The sequence below is a fragment of the Sapajus apella genome, unplaced genomic scaffold (assembly GCF_009761245.1).
Source record: "Sapajus apella isolate SASKATOON/1434 unplaced genomic scaffold, GSC_monkey_1.0 scaffold59, whole genome shotgun sequence".
NCBI lineage: Eukaryota > Metazoa > Chordata > Mammalia > Primates > Cebidae > Sapajus > Sapajus apella.
Genome location: NW_022436999.1, coordinates 4,624,420 through 4,639,113, shown reverse-complemented (window position 1 = coordinate 4,639,113; position 14,694 = coordinate 4,624,420). Strand labels below are relative to the sequence as shown.

Genomic DNA, 14,694 nt, shown 5'->3' with positions numbered 1-14,694 from the left:
AGTCTCACTCTGTAACCCAGACTAGATTGCAGTGACACCATCTCGGCTCACTGCAACCTCCACCTCCCAGGTTCAAGTGATTTGTATGTCTCAGCCAACTGAATAGTTGGGCTTACAGGCATGCACCACCGCATCCAACTAATTTTTGTATGCTTAGTAGAGGCAGGGTTTTCCCATGTTGGCCAGGGTGGTCATGAACTCCTGGTCTCAAGTGATCTGCCCACCTCAGCCTCCCAAAGTGCTGGTATTATAGGTAGGAGCCAACATACCCAGCCCTGGAGTGAAATTAATAATAAGTAACAAAAGAAAAATTTGGAGGCCGGGTGTGGTGGCTCATGCCTGTAATCTCAGCACTTTCCGAGGCCAAGGCAGGCAGATCATGAGGTCAAGAGATTGAGACCATCCTGGCCAACATGGGGAAACCCCATCTCTACCAAAAATACAAAAAATTAGCTGGGTGTGGTCATGCATGCCTATAGTCCCCGCTACTTGGGAGACTGAAGCAGGAGAATTGCTTGATACCGGAAAACGGAAGTTGCAGTGAGTGGGGATCGAGCCACTGCACTCCAGGCTGGCAATAGATCGAGACCCTGTCTCAAAAAAAAAAAAAAAGAAAAAGAAAAATTTGGAAATTCTCAAATGTGTACAGATTTAAAACCACACTCACACAGACACACCCTAAATAAGCAATATATCAAAGATTAAATCACAAGAGAAATTAGAAGTGAATGAAAATGAAAACAGAAATACAACATACCAAAACTTAGGTGGTGTAGTTAAAGCAGTGGTTATAGGGAAATATATAGTTTAAATGCTTATGTTAAAAAATAACTTTTTTGCATGTAAATTATACCTAAATAAAGCTGATATAAATGTAGAATTGGTGGCCCATATTTTTGACTGTATAAATTTGCATACTACCATGTATTTATAGTTGATAAATTTTCTCTGATTGTGGCATAATTCAGGAAGAATTACTAACACTTTCAAACCACATGTAAAGTTCACTGGGAAAAAAAAAACAATCTGGTTTTTAAGTTGTATTAATAAATGTTAAGCTTGTAGTTAATTATATGCATGCTAAAGTAGTTAGAGACAAGCGTACTGATGTTTGCAATTTACTTTGACATGTAGTAACACCAGAACAAAAAATAAGATGGGTTGACGGATAAATATATATGTGATAAAAATAAGTGTATTAAAATGATTTTGGTTTTTGTTTCTGTTTTTTGAGACAAGGCCTTGCTCTGTCATCCAGACTGCAGAACTAATCATAGCTCATTACAACCTCAAATTCCTGGGTTCAAGCAATAAAATGTTAATGGTAGAACCAGTTGATATGTTTATGGATAGTCAGTATAAAATTCTTATACTTTTGTTGTATGTTTGAAAAGTTTCTTAATAAAATGTTGGGGAAAAAACAGTAAACTCAAAATGTCATTCTGACCCTCAACTATTTGCTATTCCATCATTTACTAAGTTAATATCCTACTGATCAGAAGAAATTAATGTTTTCTTTAAGGAGCTTGCTCTTTTCTAGGCAATACTTTCTTATACTTTGGGAACCTGATGTATATTTATATTATAGATAAACATTTTGAAAACAGTCACCAGAGAGATGTTACACAAGAGCATAATGATATTCTATGAGGAAATAAGATCCCATAATCCCAGGGGCAAACTTCCTAAGAGACTCTTCCCAGAGACTAGAATTATATTTTTAGGGATTCAGATGAGCTTACTTTATGCCCCCTAATTTCTATAGAAAAAGTTGTGAAGTAGGCCATGTGTAGACAAATTAATAAATTCATTTTCCACCCTGCCATTTTCCAGCACTATATTACTTCTACAGATCTTGCTCTTCTATTTTGAGAAGGCAGTTTAGATGCCACTAAACTCATTCTCTGCTCTCGCCTTATAATCCTGCAAAGCTGCTGGTGTTGAGGCTTCAGTGTTCCATGCAGAGTGATTTTCCAAGTGATGAAGCAGATTCTAATCAGTCTAAGATCCAAATACAGGCTGAGAGTTGGACCTCTGCCACCTTTCCCTCCAGCTCTCGCAACACAATGGGGAATTCCTATGAGGATCACTGGGTACACTTCAAGCTCCCCTGATCCTATGGCCTTGTTCCAGTCACAGATCTTCCTGTCTGGAGCATTTCCGGCCTTTCTGTCCTTTGGCTTGGAGAGTTCAGCTCAACCTGGAAAGGGACAGAATACTTGGGGTTATCAAGAGCCTGTTGAATTATCTGATGCAAGACTAACTGGTTTGTTTGCCTCCCTGGCTCTCTTCCTGAGCTTCAAAGCAGCTGAGAAAACAACTTTTTTCTAAGTCTTGGACAAGGAGGAAAACCCTGGCATGAAGGATTTCTGTCGCAGACACTTGGCATAGCTAGAGGAAAGGTTTGTTTAACTTAGCAATGGGTTTTATTAGCCTAGGTCTCCAGTTGAAGTGAGAGAATAGGGTCCCTGTAGAAGGACATTTCAGTGAGTGGGCTTCCTCCCTAATTTCTCGGCAGGACCCTTGCATGAAGATGAAAGTATCAGACACATTAGCAAGGAAATCCCCACCGAATTTATCAACAAAGACATAATCTTGCTGATCATGAGGGAGACTGAGACAGGATTAAAAAACTAGCAGGACAGGAAATTGTGGATGGATGCAAAGTCATGTTTCTGAGCTGTCTATTTCAGTTGCTTCTTGCTGTACTTTTCTTTGCTGAGCGTATTACAGTGTCTCTGGGCTCCACATTTTATAGCAGATAGTAGGGATAGAAAGAAAGCCAGTCCTACCGCCTGCCCTTACAGGAAGAAACTCTTCTGCTTATACTTTTCCTCTGCCAGCTCATTTCACTCTTCCTTTCACCTCCAACTAATGTGAGATTTGGGGTTGTGGGTGGGAAGGAGAAGGAAATAGAAGAGAGGAAGGATTCCTTACTGGTGTCAAAGGAAGCTTCCTGGCACAGGAATTAGAGAAGAGAAAGTAGAAGAATCAGTGCCAGCTTACCCTCAGCTCATGGCTGCCTATTCATGTCTGCTTTCCTGGGCCACAAAGGCAAAACTCACTTTTTCCTAAGGTTGGGGCTATATTGCAGGAACTCATGTAAACTGCCAGGACCAGAACTCTATAAAAGCAGCCTCCAGGCCGGGCACGGTGGCTCACGCCTGTAATCCCAGCACTTTGGGAGGCCAAAGCGGGTAGATCACCTGAGATCAGGAGTTTGAGACCAGCGTGGCCAATATGGTGAAACCCCGCTTCTACTAAAAATACAAAAAATCAGCTGGGCGTGGTGGCAGATGCCTGTAATCCCAGCAACTCAGGAGGCTGAGACAGGAGAATCGACTGAACCCAGGAGGCAGAGGTTGCAGTGAGCTGAGATTGTACCATTGCACTCCAGCCTGGGTAACAAGAGCAAAATGTTGTCTCAAAAAAAAAAAAAAAAGCAGCCTCCAGGATATCCTGTGCCCAAGGTTCCTGACATCTCTGTGCTATCTGCTCCACACTGGCTTTCCTAGCCACCCATGGAGAAGGGCTGGGCTTGGTTGCCTCAGATGAGGGCCACACCTATACTTTAAAAGGAGGACCCAGACACTATCCCTAGAAGGTGTCACCATCCTGGAGAAGGCCTGAGGTTCCTATGCCCAGCACTTTCTGTTCTGTGGCTCCTTTTCCACTTACTGAGCCTCTTGGAAGTGGGATGAGGCCAGGAAAAACATGTGATGCTATAGCAAGCTGAAACCAAAGACTTGACTTTGGGCCTGGCCAAGCTGAGAATCTTGGCAGTGATTGACTGGGAAGCCTGCCGTTTTCTATGGCATTTTCTCAGTTCTCTAACTTTGGGAAGAGGGAGCCAGATAAGTCCTAAAAATGGATATGAATCAGTAGAGCTTCTGTGGTTCATCAACTTATGCATTTATTCCCTCATTCATTCTTGCATTTCATAATGAAGCTTCCATTAACTATATAGCACCACACTAGAGGTTTGTGGGACCAGAAGCAGCAGTGACAACGAGAACGGTCAAATAGATTATAGTTAATGCAGGCAACCTTAACTGTCAATCAGTCAAGAAAACTAGTAATTAGAGAATACGGATAAAGTGTGAGGGGATTAGAGAGAGATGACTTTAGGCTGGAGAAATCGGCAGAAGCTTCTGGAAGAGGTGACATTTGTATTTGGATTTTAAGAGATGAAGGGTAGAAGGCAGACTGCCCGTGTGGAAGCTTGTGAACAGCTGAGGCAACCGGCATGGATACCCTGTCCAGCCCCCTTCTTTGTCTTGAATCATGCAATATCCATGCAGAAAAGAAAGTGTCCTTATTTGCTGTTCTGTATCCTGCCTCATTTGATGTATAATCCCAGAAAAGTGGATAGAGTTGTATGTGACAGATTGGGAGCTGCCATCGTGGTGGTTACAAGTACAGACCAGGTAGTACAGAACCAGGTAGTCCTGGTTGGAACCCAGCTTCGGCACCTACCTTTGAGGATTATCGTGAAGATGAATGTCTGCTGGTTGTTGTTCTCATGAGCAGTATTAGTGTAGGAACTCTGGAAGTCCCCCCTACCCACCGCAGTTCCATTGCACTTTCTATCATTACAGACCCATTTCTCTTTTTGAGAGTCTTATATTACAATGTAGACACACCTGAGAAGGGTAACGTGGGAAGGTTTACCAGCCCTCACTTCAGGGGTAAAGAGAATTAGCTGACAGCTTATTTACAGAGAGCAAAACAGAAACCTGGGGGGAGGGACATAAAAGGAGGAGAGAGTTGGCAGGGAGAAGCCCATGGGCCCTAAAGGCCAATTTTCCTTCCATGCTTTACTTAGAGTACCACCTAGGCCTCTGTGTTTCCACTTGTAAATGGAGAGAAACCTCCACACACCAGCATAGGGATGAAATGAAGAACAGTGAGGAAGGTGCCTGCCCATCATTCTAGGAGGCCGCAGCTGAAAAGCACCACATTGGGCCCTGCAGAAGGGAACAGAGGGAGATCACAAAAAATGCCCAGATCTTCTGAGTTCCACTGAGAATTCGGAGCTTGCCTCTAAGAAATAAACTGAGGTAGAAACAGGTGGTAGTATTTTAATAAGTGCAAATTTACAGAGTATAAATTCAATCTGCCTGGCCCAGGGTGTGGTACTCAATAAATGTTTGTTGATGGAGGGATTGAACGCCCCAGAGTGAGGAGCACATTGTAGAATGTCACAGTGGAAAAAGCCCAAAGGCTTCCCTGTATTGTCTGTCTTCTGCCACCAGAACGTTAGCTCTGTAAGATCAGGGACCTTTCTGTCTCATTCCCTGCTCTATCTCCTGCACCTAGATCAGTGCTTAACACAGAGGAAATAGCCCAGTACATATTTGTGTATTGCAAAAGTACATGGATGGATGGGTGGATGGTAAAAATAACAAGAATTATTTCCAGATGGAAGTGGGATTGGGGATTCAGCATCGAACATATTTGGTATACCTTAAATGTTCTTCCAAAGAATTGATGGATGGTTGGATCAATGGATTGATTAATCAAAACAGGGTCTCACTATATTGCCCAGGCTCATCTCAAACTCCTGGCCTCAAGCAATCCTCCTGCCTCAAACTCCCAAATTGCTGAGATTACAGGGCCAACCCCTCCAGAGAATTTTAAAATGTGAGTGACCACTTTCCTTGCAAGGATAGGTAAAAAGAGGAGAAAGTGGCCGGGCGCAGTGGCTCAAGCCTGTAATCCCAGCACTTTGGGAGGCTGAGGCAGGTGGATCACGAGGTCAAGAGATCGAGACCATCCTGGTCAACATGGTGAAACCCCGTCTCTACTAAAAATACAAAAATTAGCTGGGCATGGTGGCGCGTGCCTGTAATCCCAGCTACTCAGGAGGCTGAGGCAGGAGAATTGCCTGAACCCAGGAGGCGGAGGTGGCGGTGAGCCGAGATCGCGCCATTGCACTCCAGCCTGGGTAACAAGAGCAAAACTCCGTCTCAAAAAAAAAAAAAAAAAAAAAAAAAGAGGAGAAAGTGTATTCATTAGAATGCAGTTAAAGCTGTGCTGGTCTGATATGAAGGAAATATTCAAGAAGAAATAGTCTGGCTATTTGTGGGAGATGGGATTAACCACCCACAATACCACATACCTACCACATGAAGCCCAGGCTTTCTGAGCCACATATGTCTACACTCATTCTTGCTCAGTTACATATTTCTGTGAACCCTCAGAGTTCCAAAGCCAACTTTCACACACTGCACACAGGTTTGAGTGTGATCAGAATTTTTCACTAGGGCCCTGGTGTTTTATTAAGCAGCTAGGCCTCCCTGCAGGGCATCATGTGTTGGAAAAGACTGAATGATACTTGAAAACCGCCTAAGTTGGACAATAATTAGAACACCCCAGATTTATGGGATGGCTGAACATCTGAACTAGCACAGCCTAAATTATCTACTGGGGGGTTGTCTGCTTTAGAAGGGGATAGTTTATAGTTTGCATGGCAGAAAGGTCATGGGGCATTAATTTGGATCTAAAAAAGGGAGGAATCTATATGTATCCACAAAGATACATGGAAAGCATCACTTTTTTTCCTGAAATATATTGAAATATAATTTTTATTTCCCCTCATTAGTGTATAATACTATAGAATCTTCAGGTTATAAAACTCAAAGTAAAAGCAATAGGCATCTTCACATAGTATATACTAGTATATAATACTAGTATATAATATTACACAATCTTCAGATTAGAAAACTCAAAGTAAAAGCAATATGCATCTTCACTCCAGTCCTCTTACCATGATGTTTGCATTGAAGAGTTTGTGGTCGTGGATTGCTTTGGACATCCAACTACCTTCTTTTTTGTCATTTTTTTCTTTTGGAATTTGGGCCCCAGTCCAAACACATTGCATCAGGCATGGTTTGCTAGATGAGGAGGAAAGCAGGACTATACCTCCCTTTTTCCACATACTGTATCTCCATTGATATAACCTGAGAACATGCTAGATTCTTGAGAATTACATCTCACAGCTGACTAATATTGAACTATAGTTAACCAACACTCCATTTTCTGAATACTAAATCTTATTTCTCCTGTTCCATAATGAATCATTGGTGCTCTGTTCTCAAGGACAAGGCCTTTCATTTTTTTAAATAAAATTGCATCCCAAACAATGAGTAGGGTTTGTTCCAACATTCCAACCAAATTGAGATTTGTTTTGATATCATGATTATCTAATCTAATATATGACCTCTTTCTCTAAACTCCTTGTCTTTTGTTACCTTCCTATCAACTCAGCATTTCATCAGTAGATTTAGTTACATGATTCACAAGTCCAAATGTCACCTTTTCAGTGAGATCTCATGATTCTCTATTCAAAATTGACACCCCACCTTCAATCCAATACACTTCCTATATTCTTTATCTTCTCATCCATCGAACGTAATATAATTGTATTTATTTTATACTTCTTATTTTTCTTTAGAATATAAGCTCTATTAGAGCAGCAGTTTTTGTCAGTTCCATTTCCTGCTGGATTTCATAATTGTTGTGTGGATGTATTTGAATGCATCAGCAATCTTATTCAAGTCAGCAATCTTATTCAAGTCTTACTGACTTGAAGGCTAGAATTTAGTACATTCTCCTAGAGATTGCTGTCCCTCACCAGGTTACTACTGACCTTTTGGTCACTCACAAGTCCACTTAGTGGTATTAGTATCCAATTCAACTTATCTTCACTTTATCCAGAAGAGAGTTTGTCACATTTTTTGCTGAAATCAGATATTTTGTGTTGGTGATAGCCCTCTGATCTATCAGTCTGGAAGTTCTTTTCCAAAGAAAGGAAATGGAATTCATCTGACATAACTTATCACTTCCTTTTTCTAACTGCACACGGATCATCCTTTTGATGACTCATTTTAAACCCTGCTCCAGAAGGACAGTGCATTAATAAGTGACCTGTCCAAACTCTCTGATTTCCTGTAGGGAGGACCCTCCAGGTGTGAGATCCTCTTGGCTGGGGTTCACAGAGTGGCTATTAGAAGGTGGAGTTAGCACCACAGAGTCAGAAGGCTTCGGCTCAGATGGCATTCTTTCTTTCTGGGTCTCAGCTTCTGCAGTCTATAAAATAAAAATGGTAATATTTAAAAAAATATGGCACGATATTTATTACTAGTTATTTATGCCCTTTTGGTTTCATGTGTAGTTGCTATATACAGACAACAAAGATCTGAGATTTTGGATATGTTTAGTTTATTTTTACTGCTATTTGATCTAAAGGATTTACATTTCTCTTATCTATTTCCTGTTTCCCCCTTCTTTCTGACACAGCTATAGGTTATGCCCTTATCATCTCTTCACTGATTTATTGGAGTCACCCCCTAACTGGCCCCACAGCTCCCATCTCTTGCCTCTCCATCTTAGACTCTTCAATCAGGCTAATTGCCTAGAATCTGGCTACTCAAAATGTGGTCTGCGAACCACAGCATCAGTGTCTCTTGGGAGCCTGTTAGAAATGCAGACTCTCCCAGGCTCCACTCAAAACCTAAGAATCAGAATGTGTAGGTCAGCAGACCCACCAGTGATGCAAACTCACATTAAAACCAAGAACCACTGTCTTGTCTTCTACCATGCCATTCCCCTTCTAAGGGATATTCTTAAAATTCACATTGAACTGTCTCCAAACTGTCTCAGGCAGAAAGGGATCCAGGATCCACCTTAATTTTCAAATGAGATATTTTTGACATGAAAGTGTAAGTGCCCACCTATACTTCCTTCTCATTGGTTCTGAGAATGATGAACTAGTTTTTCTAGATAACTTTAGAACACTTGTAAAAATTACTGAAATTCAACTGGAGACTTCCTTCTGTTAGAGGCCAAGCATATTGTTGTTCGGTGAGTGAGGGTAAAGGCGTACTTGGGAAGCATATGTGATGGGTTAGTTGAAAATGTTCCTGTTATTTATTATGAACTTATTTTGTGTTTGATACAGTGACAGGCATTTTGTATACTTAATTTAATAGTAATAATCCCACTTAGGAAGGTATTTTTATTACCATTTTACATGTGGAGAAACTGAGACTTAAAAAGTTTAGGTTGTTCAGGGTCACAGTTTTGGTTAGAGTTCAGGCTGCACTGTAGTAACAAAGTTATCAAAATACTGTGGTTGAGACAAGTGGCTCTGTCCTGAGAGGACTGTGACCCTGGGTAGGAGACACTAATGTTCTCTGAAGACACCCAGCTTCCCTCTCCCATGCTGCTTTGTCATCCCCAGGGTGTTGTCCACACCCCTGTGCTTGGAGCTGGTTCCTGTCTTGGGAAGGGTGAAAGGGAAAGTGAAGGGCACTCCACCTTAAGTAAATGCTCTCCACCTTAAGTAAGAGAAAATGTAGTCATATAGTAAAGGATTTGGTGAAGGACCAGGGCCAACAAAGAAACCTTCGATTGCTTTGCCTTTAACAAGTTATTTATTTAGCAGTTTTCTCATGAAAACATAATCCAGAAGTCCTACCTGTGATTTGTACTCACATTCTGCTAGTCAAAGCTTGGTCACATAGCCACACCTAGTTGCAAAAGAAGCAGAGAAATGTGGAAACTTGGGGGACTCTTTACTAAAGGGAAGAAAGGGAATGGCTACTGGAGGAAAATTGTGGGCTCTGCCGTAGGCTCCTAGCTGATGAGCGGAAGAGCTGGATGCCAAGCCTATCACTAAAACCTGAGATCTTTTCATCGCATTTCCCCACCACTTCTCATAGTTGACAGTACATATCTGTTGAATTGAGACAGTCAAGATATTATATGTAAGCCCTTTGATTATTTGAAATTGTTTCTTCCTTCTCTCTTGCCTCCCTGATTACCTACATGGTTCAGAGTTCAAACTGTCCCTGTTTCTGATAATGTTTTAATACGTAAAACAGGAAACTGATACTAATCTTCCTTCAGTAGAAATACTATAATAAAGCAATCCACCAATTATTAGAGGTTCTGTAGAGCCATATGAGATATGATAATGGCCTAATTACACTGATTTTTTAAATGACCAAATAACCATCTCCTTTAAAATAGGTGTCCTCTTAGGAGAATGCCATTGCTGAAAACGTTTTTGAAATTTTGGCTGGTATATCAGTTAACTCTTGCTGCAATAATGCTTCATGACACCACTACCAAAATCTCAGAGGCATACAGCAATATTTAACTTGTGTAAATGTGGGTCTCCGGGGGTCGACTCCTTAGCCTGAGCCTTCCTGGCCAGCTCTGTTTCAGGTATCTATTGCCCTCCTTCTGAGATAGCAGACTAGCATGGACATATTTTTCTCTGACGATGGCACAAACATTACGAGAACAACTAGAAATACTTGAGGCTTTTTGAGGCCTTGGCTGGAAACTGGCACAACCTGTGTCATGCCACCTGGCAAGTCACGTGCCCAAATCCACAGTCAAGGGCTGTGGAAAATGCTCTACATCTTAAGTAAGAGAAAATGTAGTCACATAGCAAAGGATTTGGTGAAGGACCAGGGCCAAAAAAGAAACCTTTTATTGCTTTGTCTTTAGCAAGTTATTTTGAATATTTGTAGTGATAGTAAATCTTTTAAAGGTAGCTTTGAATTTTTTTAGTAAAACAGCTAAATTTATAAATAAAATTAGAGAATCAAGTTAGGTTTATTTTGGGGCAGAAAGGTAGCAATTTCAGCATGTGTTATAAAATAATGAGACTTATTTCTAAAAGAATTGATTCAAGAATATGGTATTTGACGGCAGAGAAGTTGGAATAAATGTGTAGCCTTTTAAGATGACCTCTTTGAAAGGATAACACTCATTTAAACATTGGGTTATACATTTTTTTAAAATAAGCCTTGTGACTTACAGTCATATGTTACCACTTTGAAAGTGGGACGGGAGTGAATAGAGGCCCATCCCTGATCCTTTGACTAACCCTAGAAAAATGTGCTTTATATGCAGATTCTCATTGCCAAGTCCCCACTGGCTCCCTTCACCTCATTTGTCTACACCATCAAGGAGGAAGGCCTGGTTCTTCAAGGTAAGATCCTTGGATTAAGCTATTTCTTTAAGCTGATTATGCGCAGTGCCACCCATTGCTAGTGGTAATTACTACCATGGCTCTGATAGAAGCTAGCTCTAGACGGAATAAAAAGCCAACATGCATTGGCCAGTGATATTTACCCTAAAGAGAGCAAGAGATCAGCAGTTGTGGCAAGAATTTAACAGAGAAGATTGAGGTAGGGCTGAGGGACACCTACAGAATTTCATAACAGAATGAGACGATCAAAACATGAGGATCAAACCGAGAAGGCTTGGAATTGCTACCACCCCATTCCTCTTTGCAGATCCTGCGGCGTGGTAGGCAATGAATATGACACCAGTGTGGAGGTGAGGAGCCAGTGCTACCCCAGAGTCCTCTTGCTTAACAAGCTGAAGAGCCACCTGGGCTGGCAGCCTCTGGGGTGCAGTGTCATGGCTCTTTGAGCCCTGCCTCCCTCACTCCTTCTGGTTGTCTTGTTTCCTTTTCTTGTGCCTAAGTCCTGACATGGTCTTCCTGCGGAGGACCTGACCTTTAGAACCTGCACCTTGTGACCTGAACCCAGGACTTAGAGCTGAGTTATTGCTTAGGGTCGAGCACCCTGAGGCTAGAACTCACTGATCTACAATGGTAGTTCATTCCCAGATGCCAGATGCCAGATACACTGTTGGTTAGGAAAGGCACCCAATTACAGGTCTTTCCAGAAAACAGTTCACATGAAGGGGTAAATTCAAGTGCTGTTAGAAGAGTCAGCCCACAAGATCAGATGTCCAAAACTGCTTTGTGGATGAGGAAGGATCCCCACAGAAGTGCTTGGAATACATATCTGTCCCCTACTGTCAGACAGGAGACCCCACCCACAGAGATGCTTAGGTGAACATCTGGCCTGAGCCCTAGAGGAGCATGTTGTCACTGCTGTCCATGGGAGAAGTCCTACCCTGAAGGATTTTATAAGTTAAGCATTTTTCCCAGGTTTGTGAAACAGGGCAGTCCCTGTGATTTCCCCGTAGAGACACATTGCATTGCAAAGATCTAGCAGGGATTATGTGGGGCAGGCTGGGGAGCCCATTCTTCTAACTGAGGAACAGGCTGCAGCCTTCCCTTTCCTTCCCCTTCTAAAATGTCAGCTTCTTAATGGACTCACAAAGCTGCATGTTTGTTTGGTGTAGCTGAGCTCCACAGCAGGAACTCTCAGGTCCACGAAATTTGGGGTGAGAACTACTGACCTTTGGCTCTTAGCCTTCGACTTATGCTATCCAAGTTCCTTGGTAAATATTTTTTTTTACAATTGCAAATAGTGTTTTCTGACAAAGGAACAGAGATTTTAAGACCAGATTAAGCAAAGCAAACAGCAGGCCTCTTTGTTATATACTCTCTAAGGGTGTATAGCTAATAAGCAATCAGAAAGCTGGACTTTTGTTTACCCAGTGCACAGTGTGGCATTCAGCTCTTCATTTTTGGAGGCTTTCCTAAAAGATTAGAAGTATAGTAAGTAGCAAATTTAGATGAAGGTTTCAAGAAATTCTATGGAAGATTACAAGATAATTTCAGGAGGAAAAGAGCTTGTTCTGCTCAGATGACCTGTATCAAGAGTCTTGATGTGATACACATGCCCTGATCACTGGGCATTTTGTTAAATAGCATTTGTAAGCGTGGTCAAATTTGGATAACTTTTGGGATAACATCTGTGGGAACAAGATTCACTGAGTTGTCTCTCTGATGCTCATTGCTAGGATCATGATTTTAACAGGGAAGAGACAGTTATTTAGAGAAAGTAGAGACTGAAAATACAATGAATTGGTAGAGGTTAAAAAACTGCAAGGAATGACTTTTCAAAAAAGTTGGATAACGGGGGAGAAAGTGGATCACTAAAGGAGGCTGACCTGGAGCTGTGTCTAGGAAAGACAGAAATTCAGGAAAATGTCTTATGCTTCAAAAACAACCACCAGTAAGTAAAATGCTTGGTTGAGAGACCTCAGAACCTCACCTGGTTGCTTTCTAAGTTGTTTTCTCTATTCCACTCCCCAAGCTACACAGCCCCCTCAGAGGTTTCCCAGAAGCAGTAGAACACCTCTGTCTGCTTTTACCAGCAATGCCCCTGAAAACAAACCTCTTGGTATGCCCTGCTTTCTTGTTGTGTGCTCCCAAAGACTTTGGGAAAACAAAAAATGCAGGTCCCCAGAAAACGCAGGTCCCTCCTTTATTAGAAAGAACCTTTGGATTTTACTTCCAGCTTTGGTATCATCTTGAGAAAATCTCTGGGCCTTGATTTTGTCAGCTGGAAAATGAAAATACTAACCTTGATACAAGGCTTTGAATACTGTCACAACCCATTGGTGGGTCATGAAGTGAAATTGATGAGTCACAACCAGCATTTGAAGAGAGAGAGAGAGAGAGAGAGAGAGAGAGAGAGAGAGAAGACAGAAGAAATAGAGAGTAAAAAATATCAGGTTGTATCACACATATTGTTATCATTTCATAAAATGTTTGTTGTGTGAATGTGCACGCACATTATGAGTTTGTGTGGGGGCAGCAGCGTAAAACGTTTTTCTGACGTGGATCGTTGTAACCAGCATGCAGGATCTATAACAGCCTTGTCACGTCACTTTGTCCGATCCTCCTAGGAGAGGATGTACTCATCATTTCCTTAGCTCAGTCCAGTTGTACCCTTGAGATCTCCACATACTGCAACATCAAAGCTAATCCCCCCGCCCCCATTCTTGCCAGATGACTGAGCTAAAAGACACCTGCACAATTCCCCAGGTTTAAAGCAAAGAAACCCTTGGTCCCTGAGTAGAAAACTTGGAAAGGTACCACCAGTCAAGGCCAAGTAGCTTTCCTTAAGTGAGGAGTTGCACTGGTAGGTTAGTCCCAAGTTGGTGTGGAAGTTGGAGCTCTGGGTGGGATGTACAGCCCATGTCCAGGGACTTGGAACAGACAGGGCAGCTCCTGTGCTGCCAACTAGAAGGAGGCCGCCAGCCACTGTGGCTGACATTCGGTCTTCAATAGAGCCGCCTGGATGGTGGGAACAAGCCAACCATACAGGCTACCCATGGGGGTAGGGAATGATCCATCAGGGCATTTTATCCCTTAGCGAGCCCCCAGATGCCTGCTGGCCTGCTAGCCAGGAGACTTCATAATACCTGAAGAACTCCGGAGTGCACAGGCAGAGGGAGGGAATAAAAGGTGAGGGCAGAATTCGATTTACCAGCTCCACAGGCCATTTCCCTCACCGGTTCTCAAGGATTAGGACGCTGAGAACAGTCAACAACTGGGGGCCCTCTACCCTTCCCTCCCCTTTGTTCACTGGGATGGGAAGGACAATAAAGCGGCAGACTGGAGAGACCGAGGGGCTGGTTAGAGATTTCTCAGGCTGCTTTTTAAACACTTGAAGGAGCCAGTCCATGCTATTGTTGTAGTAAAATAGAAAGCAGAACTATTCTCCTTTTGCAAAAAAAAGAAGAAAAAGAAAGAAGAAAGAAAGAAAAAGAAAGAAAGAAAGAAAAGAAGGAAAGAAAAAGTAAATGAAAGAACCCCCCCTCCTCCCAGCATCTTCAGGAGGCCGCAACTTGGGCCATTAACGTGGTAATACCGTCCTGTTTGCATCTTCTTTGTCTGTCCAGCATTTGTCTGGGATCCTGGCCTCTGGATGCTGGGCCCTGGATGCTGGAAATACTTAGGCCTCA

The 14,694-nt window shown here is 42.2% G+C and overlaps 1 protein-coding gene across 5 annotated transcripts in view; it reads left to right on the top strand.

Moving 5' to 3' along the window:
* The window catches only part of RAD51B (RAD51 paralog B), a 670,105-nt gene that overhangs the window by 607,324 nt on the left and 48,087 nt on the right, over window positions 1-14,694 (top strand). For all 5 annotated transcript variants that reach the window (XM_032246050.1, XM_032246052.1, XM_032246048.1 and 2 more), the window contains one exon: window positions 10,930-11,008. In XM_032246050.1, the coding sequence (XP_032101941.1) occupies window positions 10,930-11,008 (79 nt within the window). The remainder of the gene's footprint in view (window positions 1-10,929; window positions 11,009-14,694) is intronic.